At 41.5% G+C, this 26,763-nt stretch overlaps 1 protein-coding gene across 1 annotated transcript; it reads right to left on the bottom strand.

The window, feature by feature from the left end:
• Positions 1-905: 905 nt before the first annotated feature.
• Positions 906-26,350, bottom strand: LOC122551365 (uncharacterized). Its single transcript, XM_043693123.2, has 5 exons — positions 26,222-26,350; positions 24,194-24,732; positions 5,364-5,442; positions 2,769-2,867; positions 906-1,640 (listed from the first exon to the last, which is right to left on the bottom strand). Exons 1-5 carry the CDS (start codon positions 26,320-26,322, stop codon positions 1,043-1,045), a joined length of 1,416 nt encoding a protein of 471 aa, XP_043549058.2. The 5' UTR covers positions 26,323-26,350; the 3' UTR covers positions 906-1,042.
• Positions 26,351-26,763: the final 413 nt, after the last annotated feature.

Here is a 26,763-nt window from a genome sequence, read left to right as displayed (position 1 = left end):
TGAGATTTTATGCTGTCCAAAACATTGGTCATTCCAGTGCAGATGGGGATTACACACAAGAATCCCCAAATTAGGGGAATTCTTTTGTCTGGAATAGTCTACATTTTAGATAGTGATCTCTTGAAATCAAGAATATTTCATGAAACATTAAACCTATTAAATACATAGTCCAACTGATTTGTTCAATAGACCCTATGCCCAAGTCACTAACTACCCTTCACACCACCCATCTCCCTCCTTTACTGACCACCTGCTTTTTTTTTGCCCAATCTCCCATTAAAGATTTATATGCATTTGGAGACTAGGAATGATCAGGGATAGTTAGTAAATTTGAGACCTGATATCCCTTGAACAAAATTATTGCTAAGTACAGAAGCTTGATAGCTCAAGTTGTTTGGATAAATCAAGGTTCCTCTAACCAAGGAGATAAAAGTGCAGAGCAGTAGACTTTGTTTACTTGTACTTTAGTAAAACATTTGACAAGGTTCTCTATGGTAGACTAAGTAGTAAAGTTAGATCACAAGTGATGCAGGCTGAGCTTGCCAACTGGATACAAAATTGGTTTAGTGGCAGAAGCTTATTACCAGTGTTCCACAGGGATCAGTGCTGGGTCCATTTCTTACGTAAATGACATGTGATTTAAATATAGAAGGCAGAGTTGTTCAGTTTACTGGTGCCACCAAAATTGGTTGAGATTAAAGATCAGTAGACTGAAGTGGCAGAGAGTTGAATTTGGATAAATGCAAAGTATTGCATTTTTGTGAAATAAACAAAGGCAGGGCTTGATAGCAATAGCTAGATCAGAGACCTAGGGGTTGAGACACATAATTCTGTTTTATGCTGTACCAGTATTGTCCTTGTGGGTGTAATAGTCACTTGAATTAAAATAGCTGTCAGTGACAATATACAGTTTAAATATTTATTAAACCAGCAAACTTAAAATAGTAATTTAGCAAAGTACAACAGAAACACATTTTTATACATTAGGAGCATATCCAGGTTTGAGAGAAGAACTTTGTAGTGAATTGAAGGATCAAATAAGTCATTTCTCTTTAATGACACTACCTGATGAGGTCAAAGGTCTAGCCTTCAGTTTTGCAACCATAGAAGTAAAACCACTTGGTTTTAACCAGCCAAAAGAACAGGGAGAAGCCCTAGAATTTGATTTGCTTTGTACTTCTACCCACTTTCTCCCTTTTTCATTTAGAGGATGCAATGGAGTTTCAGAACACAGTGAAGAAGTAGTTGAAAATGCAGGTATTCTTTCTGGTACAAAATTCAATGGCCTGAAATCAAATGTAAACATATCTACATTTGCACAGGTGCTATTCTCCAACTGCACTGATTTGTAGTCAGAACTGAGAGTGTCACTTTGTGTATTGTCAGAAAAATCACAGCTGCCTCTTTTAGTCCTGTCATCTCTGGTCAGGACAGCTGAGGTAAGTTTCCTTTTAACAGTACTAATCTCTATTTCAGAAATTTCATTATCTGAGATTACTGTAGAAGACAGTGGAGATTCAGGAAGCTTGAAAATGAAGAGCTGTTTCTTCTTTGATCTTTTCTTTGTCTTTTTTTGAGGCTGCTTTTTGCTATGCATAGCCAGAAACTCATCTACTTTTCTTTTACAAGATCGTAGATTCCTACAGTTAAAAATAATTGTTTACATATTAAACAAAGCTCTCTGCAATACCAAGCCATGACTGAGAAAAAAGGTTATCCAATTGATAGGCAGATATTTGACTAACTTACCAAACTGCAACATTTACAGCATTGCTCATTTGACTTGCAGCTCTAGATTTAGTATACTAGTAAACAATTAAATTATAACACAGCAAAACACTTCTTCAATAAGAGCTAATCATGTAAGAAGAGGAATTAGTGAGTGTGCAAACCAAGACATGTAGTCAGCATTATAGTTGTAGGTGAAGGCACCAGTGAAAAGTCAAAAACAGCTAGACGCATTGGAATCAATTAGAAATGGTGATTGATTAACACACTGCCATGCTGGCTTAATGTACAGCATGTGGTGCTTGTTAACAATTTTGATCAGATATGAACATATTTACAATAAGTTTGAGCTGGTAGCTGAACTGCAACCACTAAGCATCAGGGAGGGGAAGTTACATGGATCTTTAGTAGGAGGTAGTCACGCCACTTAAGATATGGTCTTTTGATTCAGTCAGGAACAGGAGGGTGTGACTGAGTGAGATGGGTAAGGAGATCCACAGCAGGAGAGTCTGCTTTCTCAATCTCTTTCAAGTGGTAAAGGTAAAGTCCATAAAAAAACAACTGCAGATACTGTAAATTAAAAATTACTGGAAGAGCTCAGCAGGCAATTAACTTTTGAGGAAGGGTCACAACTTGAGGGGCAGCTTGTCAGAGCTGCGGGGTCAGATCTTCTGTATATTTAAGGCTGAAAGAGAGATCCTTTATCAGAAAAGGAATGGAGGGTTATGGGAAATGGCTTAAAAGTGGATGTGAAACTTCACGGGTGCTGCTGCTGACTGGCCTACTACTGTTGCTATTTTAGTCTTTATTTATTGCATGTCAATTTTATAGAATGACAAATGAACTAAGACTATTTCAATTGCAAAAGTAAATTTTAAATCCATGCTGACTACACAATTATCACACCCTTTTAAGCACCTTACTGGTTATATTAAAATATGACAAGTTGTGGATTAATTGAACGAGAGACTTTAATCTGATAGGAGAAAGACTGACCAAGTTTGCTAATAACTCATCTTACAAGAAACAAACTTTTTTACCTCTGCAGAAACACATGAGGTCGAGAACACTGTGGAATCCATTTTCCTGTAACTTCACTCTGAGCAGATGTGCCAATAGATTTCAAATACCAGCTTTCTCTGCAATTAGTCATAAGTTGAGGTGATCAAACTCCATTTGAATAAAGAGAAAACAATTTCTCATGTAGGAATTTTGGTTTTGAAGCTGAACTATTTATCTGCATTGTATTATGTTACGGAATAGCACTTTATGTAGGTGTCTCATGGTGTTATAGAAAGTAGAAAGAACATTACAGCTAGTTAAGTGCCATGAAAAAAGTTAACTACAAGAACTATTTTGCAACATTGTTTCCAATTACATAAACATTTCTATCCAACTGACAGTATTATTAAATATGCTTAGTTTTCAAGTTTACACAGTATATGTAGCACTCAGGTGCATAAATGAAGATTTTTAGACAAGGCCACAACTAGATGAAATTTAACAGACTAAGTAGTAACATGCTCCCTTCAATAGTTTAAATCATTAGAACTATTTTAGAAAGTTATTTACCAAAATGCAAGGAGGAACCAGACATTTTAGTAACAGCCAAAATATTTCTTTTTAGAAATTAATTCAAGAGATGTACAGAAGGATCCAAGCATAATTAGATTAGTTTCTCCTGGTGCTGAATTCAAAGGGAGAATAATTGCTATCTAAAGTTCTCTCTTTTTAAAACTTGATTTTATATTAAACAGCAATGCCAGGAAGTAGAAATCTCTCTGCAGTGGAGGCGGAGAGCTGCAAAATAAAAAAAAAGTGTTTTGTGATCATCACTGGAAGGATGCAAAATCACGTGTTTACACAAGTTACTAGATGCTGGCAACATGGGACAACAGTGCAATGTTCTAATCTATTTCACTTTGGGATAGATATAGTAGTGCAGTTTCCTTGCATTCAAACTGCTAAAGAAAAGCAGAATAAATTTTGAAAAAACTGTCCCAGCAACAGAAGATTCAGCAACCAAAAGACAAAGTTAAGGTCATTGGCCAAAAAAAACCAAGCAACATTTTAATACTGTGCTTTGAAATGGAAGTTACAGCCTAAAGAGCTGGACACTGATTCATTAGAATCAGTCAAAAGACTTGCAGGGTTTTGGGACTAAGTTAGCCCTACCAAAAAATTCAGCATGCGTAAGATAAGAATCTCCTTCTACAGTAATATTCTAGAAATTTAATAGCATATAAGCACAAAACAAGTTCAGCTTTTCTTGGAATGGGTTTTTAATTTCAGCTTTTTAAACATCCAAATTCCTGCTTCCAAGTGAGTAAATGTTCAACTACTTTCATTAACAGGAACCAGGTCAATTAAAAATGTTATCAGGTGCACTTCTGGTTATTTCTTCTATATCTTTAGTTTGGCTTTCTATTTGTTGAAAGAAATTTAGAATGGAAACCCAGTCACAAAACCAAACAGGTGAAATGAAATTTAAGAACAGGAAGATGTTTATTTTGTAAAAATTTGATATAAACAGACTTTTGTCTAAGCAGCCTGGTGATTATGATGCAACATACAGCAAATTCTCACTTAACTAATGATTCTCAAGAGTGCATGTTAAAGGAATGAATGTTAAAGCCAGACTTGGCTTCCTGTGGACTTAAAGAAAAAAGTGTACAACCTTACTTCATACAGTTGAGTATTTTGTGTATTGCTTGCTGAAATACTTGGAAAATAAATCAAAACACAAAAGCACTGTACAGTCAGCATTTCAGGACTTCTCAATGCAAAACTTAAACATAGAAACTTATATTATTCAAAACACCTCCACTTGTATACACTAGTTTTAAAAACCAAATACTACATAAAAGTGTCCTTCGACTAAGTTGGCAGCTAAACGCACCTGTTTTAATTGGTCTGAGTCCTGCTAAAAGAAAAACTGGCAGAACTATCTGCACTATTCAACTTCCACCACCAGGTGATGCCCAGAACTTCAGTACAAATTTAGAAGCCAGAGCAGAAATGAACACGAGACTCTTGAAAGAACAAAAAAAGCTGGGGATGGGTCAGTGGAAGTAGGGAGGCTAAGAGGGAGGACAGAAACTGGGTGAAGGCTAGCAGGAATGGTGTTACAGGAGTGGAAGCACATGGAAAGGTCTCTACTAGGGAGCCCAGGATATAGCAGATATTAATAAAACAGTGACAGTTTATCATAGAGAAACCGGAAAAACATTAACTGAGTCACCTCTAAAATGGGAACTTACTGTGCATTTAATTGTAAAAAAATTTAGAAGCAAAGCCAAACACTTTCAATAATTCAGAACCACTTTGAAGATTACTTACCATTCACCTCTAAAATCTCAAAACAACTTTCCAAAAAAATGGGAGTCACCTTATGTGCAAAGTATAAAAGGTGAACAACCAGCATGCGTGGTCACATAGCAGCATCCAAAGATTAGAGATGCCTAAAACTTTGTAAAATACCCTATGTGTTTAGTCTGGTACTAGGCAGAAGAGATCAAAGTAAAACATGCATTTTGGAAGTGAAAATTTGCAACTGTGAACACATGTCTTTTGTGGCTGAAACATTAACTTGTGGTCAAGTACATTGAAAAGTGATTATGCTCTGAACTACTTACCTTTTACTTCTCTGTACAGGACTTCTAGGCAGCAAAGGCTTTTTCAAAATCCATTGGTCACATGATAAAGAAGTGGGATCTGAAAAATGTCACATTTATAGCAGTTAAATCAACCTTACCTGATTTAAATATACTTACTACCCAGTATTGCTTGGTGTATTTGTTTGAAAACAAATTTTTGCATAAATGTAGAGGAAACCGACATGTTAAAACAGCAACTAATTAATAGACTACCGTCAACATACTGGAGAACCATTTCTGACCATGTTAAAATGTTGTATTTTAATCTTACTATTCGGATCTCAAGCCCATTATGAACAGCAACTTGCATAAATACAGAACCTTCTATATAGTATAAAATTCCTAATCCACTTGACGAGATTAAGACAGGTGAGAGACCACTCAAAATAGATGGACAGAGGGGTACATGGAAGGAATTCCAAACTTAGGACCCACGCAGACGAAGGCATGACCAATGACTAAAAATCAGTAATAAAAACAGCAGTATGACAACATCTGTGGATAAAGTTAAAATCAATACTAGGTTATTGTCCAATGAGTTTAGTTGGAAGCACTAGCTTTTGGAGCACTGCTCCTTCATCAGGCGATTGTGGAGTAAAAGATCATAAGACAATTTATAGCAAAAGATTAGCATCATACAATGATAGCCCCTGTATTGACCAAACCTAGATTGGTTAACTTTTTCATCTTTTAGAATGGGTTGCAGGTTTCAGTACATTAACATGTAAATCCCAGAACTTTAGGTCACCCTCTCGAGATAACTTAAGGTTTTATAACAAAGGTGACATCGCAGCTCAAACAATGCATTTAAAGGTGTAAGGACAGAGTCTGGCTGTATACCAATCTTGAGTCAGACTGCTTCTATTTCCAAAGTGGAATTGACAAAATATTCCATGGATTGATTGCTCAAAAAAAAATCCATAAAATAGAATTATATTTGCAGATACATTCTGCAAGTACAAATTTACCCCATAGACTTGTGCACAAGCATGCATATGCGCACACATGAGCAAGTGCTTGCACGTATGCAAGCTTGGTAAAATTCAATTGTGATGGATTAGAAGCCTCTGGATAGGGGTGGAGTTTGGGAGGAATGCATGAGAGTGTAAGTGAATGTACAGAGGAATATTGATTATCCAAATACCAGTTATCCGAAAATCGGATTATCCAAAGGAGATAAAGGTCCCGATAGAAACATTATATCAAAGACGGGTTTCCAGTCATCGCGTCTTTTGTTTACAGTGATTAAACAGACAGACAGTCTCCAAATGACTGACCACCTGCCCTCTCTCTCCCCACAGTTCCCCTAGATGTACCCTACACCCACCCCCCTTCCCCAGATAATCTCTCCAACATTGTTCTGTACAGGGCAAACATGGAACCTGTCAAAGTTGCAGCAAAAAGTTGTGGGGGTTTGTGTACAATTTGGAGACTTAACCCACAAAAGGTAGCTGCAGCAGCAGTCTTGATGTTTGTGTCCAATCTGGCTGCCCCAGGGAGGGGGTGGCGTTGGAGGGCAGAGAGGGTGTTGGATGGCGAGAGACAGGGATTTGTTGGGGGGGGGGGTCTTGCTCGCTGCAGCAGCCACCCTCGAATGGGGAGCGCACTTAAACTCCAAGCTCCAGAGGAAAAAAAAAGTCTTTAAAAAATATTGGACTAACCCAATAAAATTGATTATCCAAATGAAATAGTGCCCACCCATCTCATTTGGATAACAGAGGTTCCTCTGTATAGTGTAGTGGGGTCACCTGTAGTGTAACATGAACCTAAGGTCCCTGTTAGAGCCATCCTCACAGGTACTGAACTTGGCTATCAGCCTCTGCTCAGCCACTTTTGCATTGTTACCTATCTCAAAGTCAAACATGGAGGATGGTCATCCGAAGATTTAAGGCCAAATCTCCCTGACCGCTGAAGTATTTCCAACCGAGAGGGAACACCCCTGTCTGTTGATTGTTGTGCAGTGTCCATTCATCTATTGTCATGGCGTCAGCTTGGTCTCACCAATGTACCATTGTCAGGGCATCCTCGTCTGTAGCACGAGATAGACGACACTTGCCAAATCACATGAATACCTGTAGGTGGTCTCCCATACATTAATGGTGGTATCTGTGTCAACATGACATCTTGCAGTGATTGCCATGTCAGGATTGTACAGTTGTGGACAATGTTGCCATGAAGGTTGGGCAGTTTGCTGTGACCAATAGTCTGTTTAAAGTTTGGCGGTAGTTTAAAGGCAAGAAGTGAAGGCATAGGTAAGGACTTTTGAGACGTGCTCATCCTCATCGATGACCAGACAAGGTGTTCCCTCCCAGTTGAGGGACATTCAGCCTCTGATCTTCAGGTGACCATACTCCAAAGCAGACTTTGGGAGGGGCAACAATGCAAAGTGATCAAGCAGAGGCTGATAGCCAAGTTCGATACCCATGAGAATGGCCTCAACTGGGACCTTGGACTTGTATCGCAACAAATCTAGGTTTGTTCAATACATCATTTCAGTTGCATGACACTAATCTTTTGCTATTAATTGTGTTGAATTATCCGAAACTCCATGAGCACCTGATGAAGGAGCAGAAAGAAGAAAGCAAGCACTTCAAATTAAACCTGTTGGACTATAACCTGGCAGTGTGATTTTTAAACTTTGTCCACCCCATTCCAACACCAGCTCCTCTACATCATAGCATCATGGAGTGCAAGCAAAGTTAATGAGTCCAGTTGCACTTCAATTAACCAGTGTTGTGCATTAAGCCAACATTAGAATATAGGAATCACGGACTACCCTACCCTACAATTTAGATGATCTATTACTTGGTTGACTATCTGTTGGAAGTCAGCATGGAAATGGACCCTTCGATCCAACTTGTCCATGCTGACCAGATATCCCATCCCAATCTAGTCCTACCTGCTAGCACCCGGCCCATATCCCTCCAAACACTTCCTATTCATATACCCATCCAGATGCCTTTTAAAATGTTACAATTGTTTTAGCCTCCATCACTTCCTCTAGCAGCTTATGCCATACATGTACCACACTCTGCGTGAAAAGGTATCTTTCCCCTCTCTCCTTAAACCTATACCCTCTAGTTCTGGACGACTCCTCTTCCCCCCCCACCCCAGGGAAAAGACTTTGCCTATTTACCCTATCCGTGCCTGTCATGATTTTATAAACCTCTATAAAAGGGCACCTGTCGGCCTCTGACGCTCCAGGGAAAACAGCCCCAGCCTCTCCATATAGCTCAAATCCTCCAACCCAGGCGACATCCTTTTAAATCTTTTCTGAACCCTTTCAAATTTCACAACATCCTTCCGACAGGAGACCAGAACTGCACGCAATATTCCAACAGTGGCCTAACCAATGTCCTGTACAGCTGCAACATGACCTCCCAACTCCTGTACTCAATACTCTGACCAATAAAGGAGAGCATACCAAACGCCTTCTTCACTATCCTATCTACCTGCGAATCTACTTTCAAGGAGCTATGAACCTGCACTACAAGGTCTCTTTGTTCAGCAACACGACCAGGACCTTACCATTAAGCGTATAAGCTCTGCTAAGATTTGCTTTCCCAAAATGCAGCACCTCGCTTTATCTAAAGCTCCATCTGCCACTCCTCAGCCTATTGGCCCATCTGATCAAGATCCTGTTGCAATCTGAGGTATCCTTCTTTGCTGTTCACTACACCTCCAATTTTGGGGTCATCTGCCAATTTACTAACTGTACGTCTTAGGCTGACATCCAAATCATTTATATAAGTGACAAAGTAGTGGACACAGCACCAATCCTTGTGTGTTACTCCACTAGTCACAGGCCTACAGTCTGAAAAACAACCCTCCTCCACCACCATCATCCTTTGCCTTCTACCTTTGAGCCAGTTCTGTATCCAAATGGCTAGTTCTCCCTGTATTCCCTCAGATCTAACCTTGCTAACCAGTCTCCCATGGGGAACTTTGTCAAACGTCTTACTGAAGTCCTTATAGATCACGTCTATCACTGCACCCTCAATCCTTTTTGTTACTTCAAAAAACTCAAATCAAGTTTGAGAGACATGATTTCCCACACACCGCCATGTTGACTATCCCAAATACATGTAAATCTTGTCCCTTCAGATTTCCTCCAACAACTTGCCCACCACTGACATCAGGCTCACTGGTATATAGTTCCCTGGCTTGTCCTTACCTCCTTTCTTAAATAATGGCATCATGTTAACCAACTTCCAGTCTTCCAACACCTCACCTGTGACTATCGATGATAGAAATATCTCAGCAAGAGGCCCAGCAATCACTTCCTTAGCTTCCCACATAGTTCGACCTGTACAACCTCAAGACATTCCAACTACACTCAAAAGGTCTGAGCAATGATGGAAAGCATACCAAACACCACCTTTACCAGCCTATCTACCTTGAACGCAACTTCCAAAAGAAATATGTACCTAAACCTCTAGGTCTCTGTGCAACAACACTCCCCATCCAGAGGCCATATCATTAACTGTATCGGTCCTGCCCTTGTTCATGTTATCAAAATACAACACCTAGCTTTTATCCAAAGGAAACTCCATCTGCCAATTAGAATCATGAACTCCAATGAGGAAGTAGTCCATTTGGCCCAGAGAGTCTGTACCGACCCTCTAAATTGCATCCCACCCTGACCCCAATCGCCATAACACACTTGCCATGGCTAACCCACCTAGCCTACACATCCCTAAACATTATGGACAATCAGTATTGTCAATCCACCTAACCTGCACATCCTCAGTGGGAGGAATCCAGAACACTTGGAGTAAACCCATGCATGTACAGGGAGAACATGCAAACTCCACAGCTAGAATCAAACCTGGGTCCTTGGCACTGAGGCAGTGTTGTACCACTGAGCCACTCTGATCAAGATCAGAGTGAACCTTCTTCACTGTCAACTATATCAAATTTTTATTTGCAAACTTAACCATGCTTCCAAAATTTTCATCCAAATAATTTATGCATGATGAACAGTAGACCCAGCATTATCCCTGCAGAGCACCACTGGTTACAGAACCCCAGTCTGAAAAGCAATCTTCCTCCACCACCACCCTGTTTCCGACCATAAAGCTCATTTTGTATCCAACTGGCAAGCTCTCCCTGAATCCCACGTGATCTAACTCTACTAACCAGTTTATCATGTGGAACTTTCTCAAAGGCTTTGCTAAAATCCACATAGACATTGACTACTGCTCTGCCCTCAATCTTTTTGGTTAAATCCTCAAAACTCAAATCATGTTTGAGACATTTGTCACAGAAAGTTATGCTTACTAACCCGAAGCAGTCCTTGCTTCTCCAAATGCATGCAAGTCCTCTCTCAGAACCCCCTCCAACAACTTCCCCACTGATGTTAGTTTCCAGTCTTTCCTTCCAGCTTTTAAAATAAAGGCATAACATTAGCCACCCTCCAAGCCCTGTGGCACCTTACCCATGGTTGTAGATGATACAAATCTCTGCTGCGGGCCCCACAATATTTTCCTTGGCTCCTACAATATCCTGCAATGCACCTGATCAGGTCCTAGAGATTTGTCTCCTTTTGTTTTCTAGGACCTCCAGTATCTCCTCTTCTGTAACGTGGACTGTTTTCAAGACAAATATTTATTTCAGAATTCCCTAAGCCTCCATGTCTTTATCCAAAGGTAAATAAAGACAACATATTCATTAGTATGATTAGATGCCCGACAGTGTGGAACCAGGTCCTTTGGCTCAACCAGTCTACATGAACCTTTGAAGGAGTAACTCACCCAGACCCCATTTCCCTCTGACTAATGCACCCAACACTATGGGCAATTTAGTATGGCCAATTCACCTGACCTGCACATCTTTGGACTGTGGGAGGAAACTGGAGCACCCAGAGGAAACCCACGCAGACAGTGAGAATGTGCAAGCTCCACACACAGTCACCAGAGGCTAGAATCAAACCTGGGACCTGGTGGTGAGACAACAGTGCTAACTACTGAGTACTGTATCTCTTCCATTATCTGTGGTTCCACACAGACCACCTCACTTATCTTTTAAAGAGGCCTATTCTTTTCTTAGTTGCTGTTTTGATCTTAAATGTACTTGTAGAATTTGTCTGGATTATCCCCAACTTTCTCTGCCAAGGCTCTCACTCATCCCCTTTTTGTCCTTCCGATTTCCTGGTTAAGAATACCCGACTCCCCTTATACCCTTCAAGAGTATCACTTAATCCCAGTTATAGAGTCAGAGATGTACAGCATGGAAACAGACCCTTCAGTCAAACCAGTCCATCCTGACCAGATATCCCAACCCAATCTAGTCCCACCTGCCAGCGCCCGGCCCATATCCCTCCAAACCCTTCCTATTCATATACCCATCCAAATGCCTTTTAAATGTTGCAATTGTACCAGCCTCCACCACTTCCTCTGGCAGCTCATTCCATACACTTACCACTCTGCGTGAAAACATTGCCCCTTCAGTCTCTTTTACATCTTTCCCCTCTTACCCTAAACGTATGCCCTCTAGTTCTGGACCCCCCCGACACCAGGGAAAAGACTTTGCCTATTTACCCTATCCATGCCCTTCATAAATTTTGTAAACCTCGATAAGATCATCCCTCAGCCTCCGACGGTCCAGGGAAAACAGCCCCAGCTTGTTCAGCCTCTCCCTACAGCTCAAATCCTCCAACCCTGGCAACATCCTTGTAAATCTTTTCTGAACCCTTTCAAGTTTCACAACATCTTTCCAATAAAAATGGAGACCAGAATTGCACACAATATTCCAACAGTGGCCTAACCAATGTCCTGTACAGCCGCAACATGACCTCCCAACTCCTGTACTCAATACTCTGACCAATAAAGGAAAGCAGACCAAACGCCTTCACTATCCTATCTACCTACAACTCCACTTTCAAGGAGCTTTGAACCTGCACTCCAAGGTCTCTTTGTTCAGCAACACTCCCTAGGACCTTACCATTAAGTGTATAAGTCCTGCTAAGATTTGCTTTCCCAAAATGCAGCACCTCGCATTTATCCGAATTAAACTCCATCTGCCACTTCTCAGCCCATTGGCCCATCTGATCAAGATCCTTTTGTAATCCGAGGTAACCCTCTTCACTGTCCACTACACCTCCAATTTTGGTGTCATCTACAAACTTACTAACTGTACCTCTTGCTCACATCCAAATCATTTATGTAAATAACAAAACGTAGTGGACGCAGCAACAATCCTTGAGGCACTCCACTGGTCACAGGCCTCCAGTCTGAAAAACAACCCTCCACCATCACCCGGTCTTCTACCTTGGAGCTCGTTCTGTATCCAAATGGCTAGTTCTCCCTGTATTCCATGAGATCTAACCTTGCTAGTCAGTCTCCCATGGGGAACCGTGTCAAATGCCTTACTGAAGTCCATATAGATCACATCTACAGCTCTGCCCTCAGTCCTTTTTGTTACTTCCTCAAAAAACTCAATCAAGTTTGAAAGACATGATTTCCCATGTATAAAACCACATTGACTACCCCTAATCAGTCCTTGTCTTTCCAAATACATGTACATCCTGTCCCTCAGGATTCCCTCCACCAACTTGCTCACCACTGACATCAGGCTCACTTGTCGATAGTTCCCTGTCTCGTGCTTACCACCTTTCTTAAAAAGAGTGGCACCACATTAGCCAACCTCCAGTCTTCTGGCACCTCACCTGTGACTATCAATGATATAAATATCTCCTCAAGAGGCCCAGCAATCACTTCTCTAGCTTCCCACAGAGTTCTAGGGTACACCGGATCAGGTCCAGTTATATGATAACAATACATAAAATGAATCAAATGAATTATTGCTCAAAACAAGAACAGGATAAATGTCTCAACTACTATCAATGGGGGGGAATGTAGTCACAATCACAGTTGTGCAGCATTTCCCTTAGTTTCCCATATGTGATCACAATGGGCAGCATGGTAGTACAGTGGTTAGCACTGCTGCCTCAGTGCCAGGGATCTGGGTTAGATTCCACTCTCGGCAACTGTGTTGAATTTGCCCATTCCCCAGTATCGGTGCAGCTTTCCTTCGGGTGCTGTGGTTTCCTCCCAGGTGTGCAAGTTAGATGGATTGACTATGCTCCGTTGTCTAGTGTCTTAGGGGATATGCAGGCTAGGTGGATTAGCCATAGGAAATGTGGGGTTACAGGGATGGGGTGGGTCAGAGTTGGATGCTCTTCAGATGGGTCGGTATGGACTCAATACATCGAATAGCCTGCTTCCACACTGTTGGAGACCCTCTTTCTACATTACCAGACTGACGAATTTAAATTCACAGCTGGACAAACAAACATTCATTTCTAGTTCAGGCTCCAGGGAGATCAAGAAAATACCAGTCACACAAATTGAACCTTAAGCTTTCACCATCCCATTTATCATAGAACACCTGCTGGTGTTCTCATCTGGTAGAGATTCAGGATAGTCAGTGCTTCCATAGCATCACTTTTCATTTCCCATTCCAATAGGCCAGTCTGCTCATTCAGGAATACACTCCACTCCCCTCATCATGTGCTTCCCCACTATTCTGTCACCACCCTTAGCCCCACTTCAATCCATGCCTCCATCTATATTTCTTATTCCTCACCCCACAATGCATCCACTCAATATCATTAGAGTGCTCTTTTCCACACCACTCTTTAAATCCAGCACTGAAATACGGACCTCTCAGATTGACTGCTGTCTAGCCCAATGACCAATCCTGACAGACAGTCCTAGATAATGACTGACCAGACCCCTGAACATTCTTCATACAGCTTTCTGATGGCCCTATAGGACTGATCAAAACCCACTTGGCATGTAGTCAGATGAATCCCATGACTGTCCCAAGCAAAACAACTGATTGGAGCCAAGACCCTGGACTATGAATGGACAGTCCTCGGCTGATTTCATCAAGAGCCATTGACTGAAAGCTGCCATCTCCGTGGACTCAGGACAACCCCCCCAAATTAGAGAGTTGCTAAGTACCTGCCTTGACTTTCAGGTGAGGGATTTTTTGCATTTTTATTCATAGCAGTAGCAGGGTAGGAAGCTGCATAATGAGGCAACACGTGCAGTTAAATGGGGATTATTGCTTGTTATCTGCCTCTTTAATACATGTCTCACTTCTGGGCAGTAAGAGGAGATTCTCACAGCACTTTATTGGAAAATGCAGTTAGTCGCTCCAGGTGACAAGAATGGTCTTACCAGACTTCGCACATGATTCTCAGGATGTCTCACCATAGCCCATATTGTTCAGGGCCCTAGAAGATGCTATACAATGTTAACATCTTGTACATAGACTTTTTAAAATAGATTTCTTGGCATCCAAAAAAAATTCCCTACAATTTTCCTTTCCTCGGAGCAAACTTCAAATTTTTGAAAGTGTAGATTTGTGGTAGAATGATTTACTATCAACAAATAACAAGTCTGCAGAATAATCATATTTACAGGAGGCACCTAGCAATAATGAAAATTCTAGTATATGATTTAAACTAAATATAGTGAGGCATCTTTATTTGTTATCCCAGGGGTAGGGAGAGATTGTTTTTTTGTAAGAAACAATTTAATGTCCTCTTATTAATTCTTAAAACACTCTTGTTGGATTTTAAAGCGATTAAATCGAATACAATGAAAACAACTGGTTTCAAAAATCACCACAATAAAAGCAAAATAATTTCTATGACACTCCTTTAACTGTATGGATGTTCAAGCCAACATAAAAGGAATAGTACATGAGATGTCTACCTCAGCCATTTCTAAACAAGACACCAGAACTCATGAATGACTTGACTTGCGCTAAGGACAACACAATTAGTTACCCCAAGACAACAGATTCAGCTATGATATCAAATCCAACACATTAGCAGAGTATTTCAATGTTGCACTGCTCCAGTGAATCACAGCGCAAACTGGAAGAACACCTCATCTTCAGACCAGGCATTTTACAACCTTCTGGACTTCAATATTGAATTTAACGCCTTCAAATGGTGAACCCACTCCCATTCCTTCCCTTTCTTTTAGCTTTATTTGTTACATTCCCTGTCACCATGTCCTCTCTCCCCTCCCCCCACTCCAATGGAAGGAACACTCCCAGTCTGGCAGTTAGACCATTGCTTTCTTTCTCACATTCTGATCACGGCATTGGAACTAATCAACATGCTTCCTTCCACCAGCACTTCAACACCACCTCCCCATTGTTAAAAAAAAGTTAAGGATAAATAAGAAATGAATGATATGATATTGTGGGGATAACAGACGTGACTTCAAAGTGAATAGGGCCTGGGAAATGAATATTCAAGGCTACACGTGCTATCGTAAAGACAGATTGACAGGCAGGGGGGTGGGGTGGCCATGTTGGTAAGGGATGATATTCAGTCCTTGGCAGGGGTGGGGGGGGGGGGGGGGGGGGGAAGAACATAGAATCAGGGATGTAGAGTCAGTGTGGATAGAGCTGAGAAATTCTAAGGGTAAAAAGACCCTATTGGGAGTTATCTACAGGCCCCCAAACAATAGTCTGGATGTCGGATACAAGTTACTACAGTTGTTATGGGGGATTTCAACATGCAGGTAGACTGGGAGAATCAGGATGGTATTGGACCTCAAGAAAGAGACTTTGTGGAGTGCCTCAGAGATGGATTCTTAGAACAGCTGGTGCTGGAGCCTAGCAGGGAGAAGGCAATTCTGGATCTGGTATTGTGCAACGAATCAGAATTAATCAGGGACCTCGAAGTCAAGGAGCCATTGGGAAGTAGTGACCATAATACAATAAGCTCCAATCTGCAATTTGAGAGGGAGAGGGTACAATCGGAAGTGACAATATTTCTGTTGAATAAAGGGAACTATGGAGCTATGAGGGAGGAACTGGCCAAAGTTCAATGGTGCAATACCTTAGCAGGGATGACAGTGGAGGAACAATGGCAGATATTTCTGTGTATAATGCAGAAGTTGCAGGATCAGTTCATTCCAAAAAAAAAGGAAGATAGATCCTATGAGGAGGCATGGGTGGCTGTGGCTGACAAGGGAAGTTAAGAAACAAATTTAAAAGAGAAAATGTATAACATAGCCAAGATAAGTGGGAAAACGAAGGACTGGGAAGCTTTTAAAGAACAGAGGATTACTAAGAAGGAAATATGCAGAGAGAAAAAAAAGGTATGAAGGTAAACTGGCCAAAAATATAAAGGAGGATAGTAAAAGCTATGTGACAGGCAAAAAAATGGTTAAGACTAAAATTGGGCCCTTGAAGACAGAAACAGGGGAATATATTACAGGGCTGAAAATGCGTTGCTGGAAGAGCGCAGCAGGTCAGGCAGCATCCAAGGAGCAAGAGAATCGATGTTTCGGGCATGAGCCCTTCTTCAGGAATCTGCTGACCTGCTGCGCTTTTCCAGCAACACATTTTCAGCTCTGATCTCCAGCATCTGCAGTGCTCACTTTCTCCTCGAATATATTACGGGGAACAAAGAAATGGCAGAGGAATTGAATTGGTACTTCAGATCTGTGTTCACTGGGGAAGACACAAGCAATTTCCCTGAGGTAACAGTGGCTGAAGGACCTGAACTGAAGGGAATTTATATTTGACAGGAATTGGTGTTGGAGAGACTGTTAGGTCTGAAGGTTGATAAGTCCCCAGGGCCTGATAGTCTACATCCCAGGGTACTGAAGGAGGTGGCTCGAGAAATTGTGGATGCATTGGTGATTATTTTCCAGAGTTCGATAGATTCGGGATCAGTTCCTGCAGATTGGAGGGTGGCTAATGTTGTATCACTTTTTAAGAAAGGTGGGAGAGAGAAAGCAGAAAATTATAGACTAGTTAGTCTGACCTCAGTGGTGGGAAAGATGCTGGAGTCTATTATAAAGGATGAAATTACGACACATCTGGATAGTAGTAACAGGATAGATCAGAGTCAGCATGGATTTATGAAAGGGAAATCATGCTTGACTAAGCTTTTTGAATTTTTTGAGGATGTAACTATGAGGATGGACAAGGGAGATCCAGTAGATGTAGTGTACCTGGACTTTCAGAAAGCTTTGATAAAGTCCCACATAGGAGGTTAGTGAGCAAATTTAGGGCACATGGTATTGGGGGCAAAGTACTAACTTGGATTGAAAGTTGGTTGGCTGATAGGAAACAAAGTAGTGATAAACGTCTACATTTCGGAATGGCAGGCAGTGACCAGTGGAGTACAGCAGGGATCAGTGCTGGGACTGCAGCTTTTTACAATATATGTTAATGATATAGAAGATGGTATTAGTATCATCAGCAAATTTGCTAATGTTATTACTAAGCTGGGTGGCAGGGTGAAATGTGAGGAGGATGTTAGGAGATTACAGGGTGACCTGGACAGGTTAAGTGAGTGGTCAGATGCAGTTTAATGTGGATAAATGTATGGTTATCCACTTGTGGCGAGAACAGGAAGGCAGATTACTACCTAAATGGAATCAATTTAGGTAAAGGGGCAGTACAGAGAGATCTGGGTGTTCTTGTACACCAGTCAATGAAGGCAAGCATGCAGGTACAGCAGGTAGTGAAGAAGGCTAATAGCATGCTGGCCTTCATAACAAGAAGAATTGAGTATAGAAGCAAAGGTTCTTCTGCAGCTGTACAGGGCCCTGGTGAGACCACACCTGGAGTACTGTGTGCAGTTCTGGTCTCCAAATTTGAGGAAAGACATTCTGGCTATTGAGGGAGTGCAGCATAGGTTCACGAGATCAATTCCTGGAATGGCGGGACTACCTTCCACTGAAAGACTGGAGCGACTGGGCTTGTTTTCCCTTGAGTTTAGAAGACTGAGAGGGGATCTGATTGAGATGTATAAGATTATTAAATGATTGGACACTCTGGAGGCAGGAAACATGTTTCCGCTGATGGGTGAGTGCCGAACCAGAGGACACAGCTTAAAAATACGGGGTAGACCATTTAGGACAGAGAGGAGGAGAAACTTCTTCACCAAGAGTGGTGGCTGTGTGGAATGCTCTGCCCCAGAGGGCAGTGGAGGCCCAGTCTCTGGATTCATTTAAGAAAAAGAGTTGGATAGAGCTCTCAAGGACTATGGAGATAAGGCAGGAACAGGATACTGATTAAGGATGATCAGCCATGATCATATTGAATGGTGGTGCAGGCTCGAAGGGCGGAATGGCCTACTCCTGCACCTATTGTCTATTGAACACTTAGGAATTTTGAATATATTATTAGTTTGGAGTTGCTGTCCCCATGTGGGAATACGGTAAATGGAGGAGTTGGATTTTATATAGGTTTTAGGATTTTATATAAGTGAAGGGGAGTACTAGCAAGTCCAGGTTGAGACAATCACACTCATACACCAACCTTTGTTTAAAATCAACTGTTAACTTTTTGTTGTAGTGTTCTAAAACCTTTTTGGACTCTGACCCACTAGAAATCCCTGAACCAGTTTAGGTAAACAACAAAGTCTGCAACAAGTTCTTTCAGCTTCAATTTTCATGAAATCGGTCAGTTTCCCTTTCAGACAGTTTCTATAACACTTTACTTTCCACAATTTGAGTGATTCCATTGGGCACTTGAAGTGTGAGTTGGCAATGCATGACCGGGTGTGAGGTGGTGTAGAGATTTTTTAGATTTAGAGACGGTCACATGTACTCTAGTACAAACTATGGAGTACAGTGAAAAAGAAAGTTCAGTGTTGCCACACAGCACCACTAAGTAAGCAGGGACAAAAACTCAAAGAACAAGAAATAAGAAACAAAAGTTAAAGTTAAACATTACAGTCCTTAGAATTAAATTTAAAAAAAATAAAGAAAGAGCTGAAAGTTCACCATTGCAATCTTTAAGTGCTTAGCTATGCTGTGACCGAACTTCCTACAAGGGCTCGATCCCCTCCGCTTTGTTTTCCCAATACTGGCTCAATCTTCCCTGCTCTCATCATTGCAGATGTAGAGGGAACCTCCAATGCTGCACTGGGCTCGCTCCTGGGATCTCAGGCTGCCAAAGTCTTGACCAGGCCTTCAGCTGTTGCCACACACTGGACCCCGATCCAGGCACTGTATACACTGGGTCTCTGCCTCACCTTTGGCCCACATAGCGGGAACTCAGTCTCTTTTCAGGTCCCAGCTGCTGCCTCACACTGGACATTTGGCCAACTGCCAAATTTAACCAGACAAACAAAAAAAAGAAAAACGGAACAGTGGATTAACCTATTCTGCCGCCAACTTGCAAAAACGCCGACCAACTCGAGTCCATGCTGGGCCTACTTGGCAACCACAAGTTGACACTGGGCCTACGCGCTGACTGACAATGCTTTTGGTGCAATCAAGCTCTTCAACAAGAGGCAAAATAAGATTAATAAAACAGATTAAAAAAAGCAAAAAAAAAAAGCAGACAAGCTGGAGGTTCAGAAGGAGGAATTAAACTGATCCCAGCTTAGCAGCAACTGCTGAAACAAGAAATGACAAGTCAGTTTGTATGAAACATTGTTTGGAATTTTTCTGAGCTTCCCACCGCTGTTCATCGATGTATAGAATAGCTAGCCCAAAATACTTCAGCAAATCAAAAACAACAATACTTAAGAATGAGAGATTTTATTGAAACACGCAAGATTTGGAGGAGCTTGAAAGGGCAGTAGACACAAGTGAACACCACCACCTGCAAGTTTCCTACAAACCAAACACTACCCTAACTTGGAATATTGACACTATACCTTCACAGTTGCTGGGATGAAATCCTGGAACGCCATTTTTAACAGCAATGTGGTTGTACCTCACATGGACTGCAGCAGTTCAAGAAGGTAATCCCCAGCACCTTTTTCCAAGGGCAGTTAGGAACATGCAATAAGTGACCAAACCAGGTGATGCCCAAGGCCCATGAACGATTAAACTTTTAAGCCACATTCTAACTTGTACTTATCAAATTTAACATCTCATTCTACATTGCTGATGAAGGGAATATGCCTGAAACATCAACTCTCCTGCTCCTCGGATGCTGCCTGACCTGCTATACTTTTCAAGCGCCACACTTTCATCTGTGACTCTCCAGCATCTACAGTTCTCACCTTTTCCTAACATCTCATTGTCAGGGTGCCAGCCCTCCATTCTCACTGTGGATTCTGCATGCACATAAAAATTTTCATCAATGTACTAGTATCTGGATGTTAGAAGGAAAGTGACATTGCACAACATTTACATGTATTGGGGAATATTCTTAAACTGACTTTATCAGATTACTAACCTTAATTAGCTTGCAGCTGGTGGAAGCGAAGCAAATCTAACCTGATTCAAAGTTTTAATTAATTGAGGTGGTGCCATTAGTAAACATACATAAAAGTAGCTTTCTGAAGAAGTTTTATTGCAACTTTATAGAGCATTGGTTAAGCCACAGATGGAATATTGTGCGGAAATCAGTCATTGCATTATGAGAAGGATATGATTGCACAGGAAAGGGTGCAGGGAGATTCACCAAGATGTCGTCCAGAATGGCAAGTCTCAGTTATGAGGAGAGACTAAATCAATTGGGATTTGTTTTTCCTGGAGCAGAGGTGGCTGAGGAGAGGGAATCTGATTGAGGTATATGAAATTATGAGGGGCACAGAAAGGGTGGATCAAGGGAAGCTTTTCAAATGTGTCTAAATGGTTTAGTAGGGATCTGAAGAATTATTTTCCCCCACACAAAGGATAGCATAAGTATAGAATGCAGTGCCTGAAAGGATGTTGGAATTCTCAACATTTAAGCAGCACATAAACGAGCACTTAAATTGGCAGGGAAAAGTAAGCCATGAACAAAGATGGGGGGGAAATGGGACCAGTATAGTTTGGTGTTGAACAGCGTGGCGCTGGAAAAGCACAGTTCAGACAGCATCCAAGGAGCTGCTTTGGGCATAAGCACTTCATCAGGAATGTATATTTTGGTGTTTGTCAGTTGGCACTGACAGAAATAGGCCCTTCAGCCCACCATATGTTACACAACGGTCTCAAATTCTTGCATAGTATTTTACCGTTTTAGGTTTTCTCCCCATGTCTAAGGAAAATACATTCTACATTAGGAAGAGGTGTAAGTTATTTCAATGAATGCCACCAGAATATTTCAGCTTCAGTTGAGTAATCTAGAACATAAGAACCAGGAGCAGTAGGCCATCTGGCCCTTTGAGCCCACTCTACCATTCGATAAGATCATGGCTGAATTTTTTTGTGGCCTCAGTTCCACTTATCCATCCTCTCACCATAACCCTAAAAATTCCTTTATTGAAAGAAACTCAGCTTTAAAAATTATTAAACGAGGAAGCCTCAACTACTTCACTGGGCTGGAAATTCCACAGATTCAGGTGAAGAAGTTCCTCCTCAATTCAATCTTAAATCTGCTCCTCCCAATATTGAGACTATGCCCTCTTGTTGCAGTTTCACCTGCCAGTGGAAGCCTCCCTGCTTCTAAATTTTATGTTTCTATAAAAATCCCCTAACAATTTTCTAAATCCCAATCTAAATCAGTCTCCCATGGTAAGCCAACCCCTTCAACTCCAGAATCAACCTAGTGAATCTCCTCTGTACCCCCTGTGCCAGTACATCCTTTCTCAAGTAAGGAGATCAAAACTGCCCACAGTACTCCAGGTGTGGCCTTACCAACACTCCATACAGCTGCAACATAACCTCTTGGCTTTTAAACTCAGTCCCTCTGCAATGAAAGACAAAATTTTATTTGCCACCCTAATTAACTGTTGCACTTGCAAAACGACTTTGTGCAATTCATGCACAAGGACACCCCAGGTCCCTATGCACAGCAGCATGCTGTAATGTTTTACCATTCAAATAATCTGGTCATAAATGCATGTTTTGCAAATGCAATCCTTAGTTTATACCTCAAATGCTTGATTTTCGAAAGTCCAGTGACTTTAGCTTTCTTCTAATGCTAGTATGCATTATGATATTGTTCAGGGATTTTTATAGCACTGGAATTATTCTTCAACACATGTAAATATGATAGCAGAATAATGTAGATGCCATAAATTTGAAGTAGCAAATGTAGTAGTACTCAGCAATTTGGGGAGAGAAACACAAGTTAATGTTGTTTTGGAGATTTTCTGACAAAAGGCCATCAAAACAGACATCAACTCTCCACAGATGCTGCCAGATCTGCTTAGCATTTCTAACATTTAGTATGTCACGCAAATATGTTGCCACCTTTAAAGACAGCTATTGCAAAATCACATTGAAAAAATGTATCAATAGCACATTTTCAAAAGCATTAGAAATGGACATCAATATTTCACTATATCAATAGATCAAATAATTGTTTTATTTTCATGGCAAGATGCAAAGCTAGTAAATTTGAGCATTTCCAGTTTCCTACTCATAATTACATGTAATAAATTGCATTAAAGCAGTTTTCATCCAATTAAAAATGTTATAATCACAACTCGCTCTGAGGGACTGGAGAATGCTTTGCACCAATGTTAGTTTGATATTTCATTCTAATGTTCAAGATACATTTAATTAACAACCCTCCCACTGCAGCAAGACTTGATGTTGTTACACCAAGTTATCTGAATGTCTGTTTGTCTTAGTAAGTGCCATTTCTAATTCTGAAGCAGAAAGTTGTAGGTTTAAGATCTACTTTGGCACACCTGCACATGAACTATACTGGCACTTCAATGCTATGCTGGAGAATGACCTATAGATACCATATTAAATTAATGCTGGCAGTTAAGGGAGATGTCAAGAGTGTGGTGCTGGAAAAGCACAGAAGGTCAGGCAGCATCTAAGGAACAGGAGAATCGACGTTTAGGACATAAGCCCTTCATTAGGAAGGAGGCTTGTGGGCCGGGGAGCTGAGAAGGCCTGGGGGTAGCTGAGAATGGAATAGGTAAATGAAGGTGATCATTCGGAGAGGAGGGTAGAGTGGATGGGAATGACGATGGACAGGTCAAGAGGGCGGTGCTAGGTTGGGACTAAGATAAACTGGAGGGAGGGGAAATTGCTCATCTCCTCCTATCCCTCCTCCCACCTTATCCCAGTCCCAAGCCCCCAACACAGCACCGCCCTCTTGACCTGTCCATCATCTTTCCCATCCACTCTACCCTCCTGACTGATCACCTTCATCTACCTATTGCTTTCTCAGCTACCCCCCCAACCCTTCACACTTATTTCATCACCACCACCTACTTGAATCTCACGAACGAGCAAACTGAATTAGTATAATCAGAATGGTTACAGCATAGGAAGTGGCCATTCGTTCAGTTATGTTTGCGTTAGCCCCAAAGAAACAATTCACCTAACCATCATCCTGCAAATTTTCCCACCCTATGGGAACAACTCTAAAATCTTGAGTAAAACATTGAATTTTATTTAAATCTAAACCAAGTTGCACACCATTTCAAGAATGTGGAATGAGTTATGCACGGGACTAAAGAGTCTCTCCAGAATTCTCTTTGAGAAAGCAGTGTTTCCAAGTCTTGGAATTTATTTCCAGTGGAGTAAGAGTTTTGATAGATGAGTGACAAGTGTTATAGGCAACAGATGAGAGGGCAGAACGGAGACCACTGTTCATATCGAATGGCAGATCAGACTGTCTGAATATACTACTCCTAAGTTATGTTCCTAAAATGTTAGTTCCCTGCGACTATAATGACATGGACTGGGTCAGTAGTAACTTCAGGACTAGAGATTCCTCAAGTACGATTTAAGAAAGTTCTGTGCACTGTTTACAGTCAAGGGGACATCAGGTTCACAGAATTGAAACAATGGATGAACTATCCATCATGGGTAAAATTCAGTGGCACATATGTTGCCTTTAAAAGGACATATTGCTAATTGTATACACTGTATAGTGTCTGCATAAGTTACAATAGGTTAAATGCACCATCCTACCATATGGTGGTTTCTTGTGTGATGCACGTTTCTTCTTAGTTCCCTTTCTATTCATCACTTTCCAATACACATTTGAGCAAGCTTCACAGGTGACCGTTTCTCTGTAATCCTCTCCAGAATTTGTTGAGATGCAATCATAATCTTCCCTGGATAATTCAAAATTTTCTTCCTCATTCCCATCATGGTTTTGAAGAGTTGAACCTTCTATTTGGGAAACTGGTTGCTTTACAGTAAAGACCAGAGTGTCACCATTTGACATCTGGTTCTCTTTTGCCTTTGTCAGAAATGTGTTCAATTTTAGATTGGATTCTTTAGCAAAGTGTCTTGCAGTTTGAGATTCACTGTTGCAAATACTAGTGGTGGCTCTGCCACGGTCACTATTCCTCAGCACCACTTGCTCAGATAGGATGGAACACGCTGTTAAATTCTCTAATCCTAGGGGTTTGTCCAAATCTTCACTTATCGTGGTAGGAGCAAAACAGTCATCCTCCAGTGCTGTTTTCTCAACTTTTTCTTTGGTGCCACACAAAGAACTATACCTGTAGCAAATATAATAGAAAACAGTAAATGAAACTTTGTTACCCCCTCCCCCCCCCCAGGATAGGACACAAAGGAAAAAAGGGACTAAAACGTTTTAACTCAATTATTGTCCTGTTACCATTTACAATTAAAATCTTTCTTGCTGGCTTGGTTCTAGTTTAGAAATTTGAAACTACTTGCAAAGATTAAATTCAACTTCCAAAGCAAGACAAAGCCAAGATTTACTGTGAACCTACTGTCAAACACAGTACATTTCCTCAAGAAGGAACTCACAACCCTTAACTTAAATATCCAGTCACTGATGCTTAAGCAGCTTGTGTTTCTTGGTTTTTGCCAGCATTTTCACATATTTCTTCAGTAAAAGTCAAATACGCTTACCTCTTGTGTAACATTTTTGTGGAAATTTGAAATCTTCAGATAATCTGAAATTCTGTATAGAGTCAGATGTACAACATGGAAACAGACACTTCGGTCCAACTCATCCATGCCAACCAGATATCCTGATCTCATCTAGTCCCATTTGCCAGCACTTGGCCCATATCCCCCTAAACCATTCTTAATCATATACCCATCCACATACTTTTTAAGTGCTGCAATTGTACCAGCTCAGCGAACAAACCAACAACCTGATTCAGAACCTGAACTACAAATCTTCTCCAAGACCTCAAAAAGTTAGCATACAATTCATTAGATATTAGGGGAAAACAATGGAACTTTGGCCTTTATTTCTAAGGGGATGGAGTAGATAAAATTTGAAAATTTAGTTAAGACCATACAAGGCCTCAGATAAAATACTGAACAGTTTTATAGTCCTTATCTTTATAAAGATATATTGGCATTGGAGACCACCCAGAGAAGGTTCACTCAGCTGATACAAGGCACAGAGGGGCTATCTTATGACAAGAGTTTGGGCCTGTACTCATTAGAGCTTAAGAATGAGAGGCAACCTTATGAAAACATCTTTGGGTACTTGCCAGGGTAGGTTTCTCCTTGTAGAAGAGTATTGAATCAGAGGGCATAATCTCAAAACAAGGGTCACATACCCAAGTCAGAGATAAGGAAATTCCACTCTGAGAGGTTACTGAATTCTTTACCACAGAGGCTGAATTACTGGAGTATAAAAAGGGGTAAAAACAATGACTGCAGATTCTGGATTAGTGGTGCTGGAAGAGCACAGCAGTTCAGGCAGCATCCGAGGAGCAGCGAAAATTTTACTGGAGTATATTCAAGGCTGAGAGAGTCATGTTTTTAATCATTAAGGGAACAAAGGGGAAAAGGCTGAAAGTAGAGTTGAAGATAATCAGATCAGCCATGATGTCAGTGAATTGCAGAGAAGGCTCAATGGACCGAATGGCCTACTTTTGTTTCGCCGCCTTGTTTTGCCGCACAGTCAGCACAGATTGCTGTCTGTGCAGTTCACCTGCTCAACGAAATGCAATATGATAAAACGGAGAAGCCAGCGAATGCATTGTACGAAGAAACCCTTACAATTGCCGGAAGGCGCTCTCCACCTCCACTTGACTAAGAGAGTTGTTTTGCCGCGAAGTGCAATCGGTTCGGCCAGCGCACCGCCCGCGTGATGTCCACATTATCCGCACCGCTCGGCGCGAAGCAGCACCCGACCTCAAACCAAACGAGCGCGCCCGGAACGGCGGCCCCACCCTGACGCGTACGATTGGTCCACTCCGGTGTCGATCACCTTCATCCGTCCAATAACGGTGACGTCAAGCGGCGCACCGCCCAGTTCCAGCCCCTTCCAAGTCGCACTTTCAATCAGATTAATGAGCCGTCCCTCGCAAAACCGTCCAATAACAGCGGGGCCGGGCTTTGTTCCCGCCCAGCTCGTTCCATTACACGTCCCGGCATGTCCTCTCTTCTGGTTGGGCTAGCTTTCTGTCAATAATGTACAAACATCAAACAGGAAGCATCGGCACCGCGTTTTGAAAGCCCACCCACGATAGGTAATCTGTTTGGGCCAGACCACCGTCAATCACACACACATCTATCCAATTGAGGTGAAGAAGGGGGCG

This window comes from Chiloscyllium plagiosum, unplaced genomic scaffold, assembly GCF_037043375.1.
Source record: "Chiloscyllium plagiosum isolate Xiang-an unplaced genomic scaffold, Cpla_swu_hap1 HiC_scaffold_7, whole genome shotgun sequence".
Classification (NCBI taxonomy): domain Eukaryota; kingdom Metazoa; phylum Chordata; class Chondrichthyes; order Orectolobiformes; family Hemiscylliidae; genus Chiloscyllium; species Chiloscyllium plagiosum.
The sequence above is the reverse complement of the archived record's forward strand: the minus strand, read 5'-3'. Positions and strand labels throughout refer to the sequence as shown.

Coding starts and splice junctions, on each gene's coding strand:
- LOC122551365 (XM_043693123.2), bottom strand. CDS start 26,322: ATGTGGACATCACGCGGGCGGTGCGCTGGCCGAACCGATTGCACTTCG. Junction 24,733..26,221: donor GAGAGCGCCTTCCGGCAATT/GTAAGGGTTTCT, acceptor TATTTGCTACAG/GTATAGTTCTTTGTGTGGCA. Junction 5,443..24,193: donor ACACAAGAAACCACCATATG/GTAGGATGGTGC, acceptor GACATTTTTCAG/ATCCCACTTCTTTATCATGT.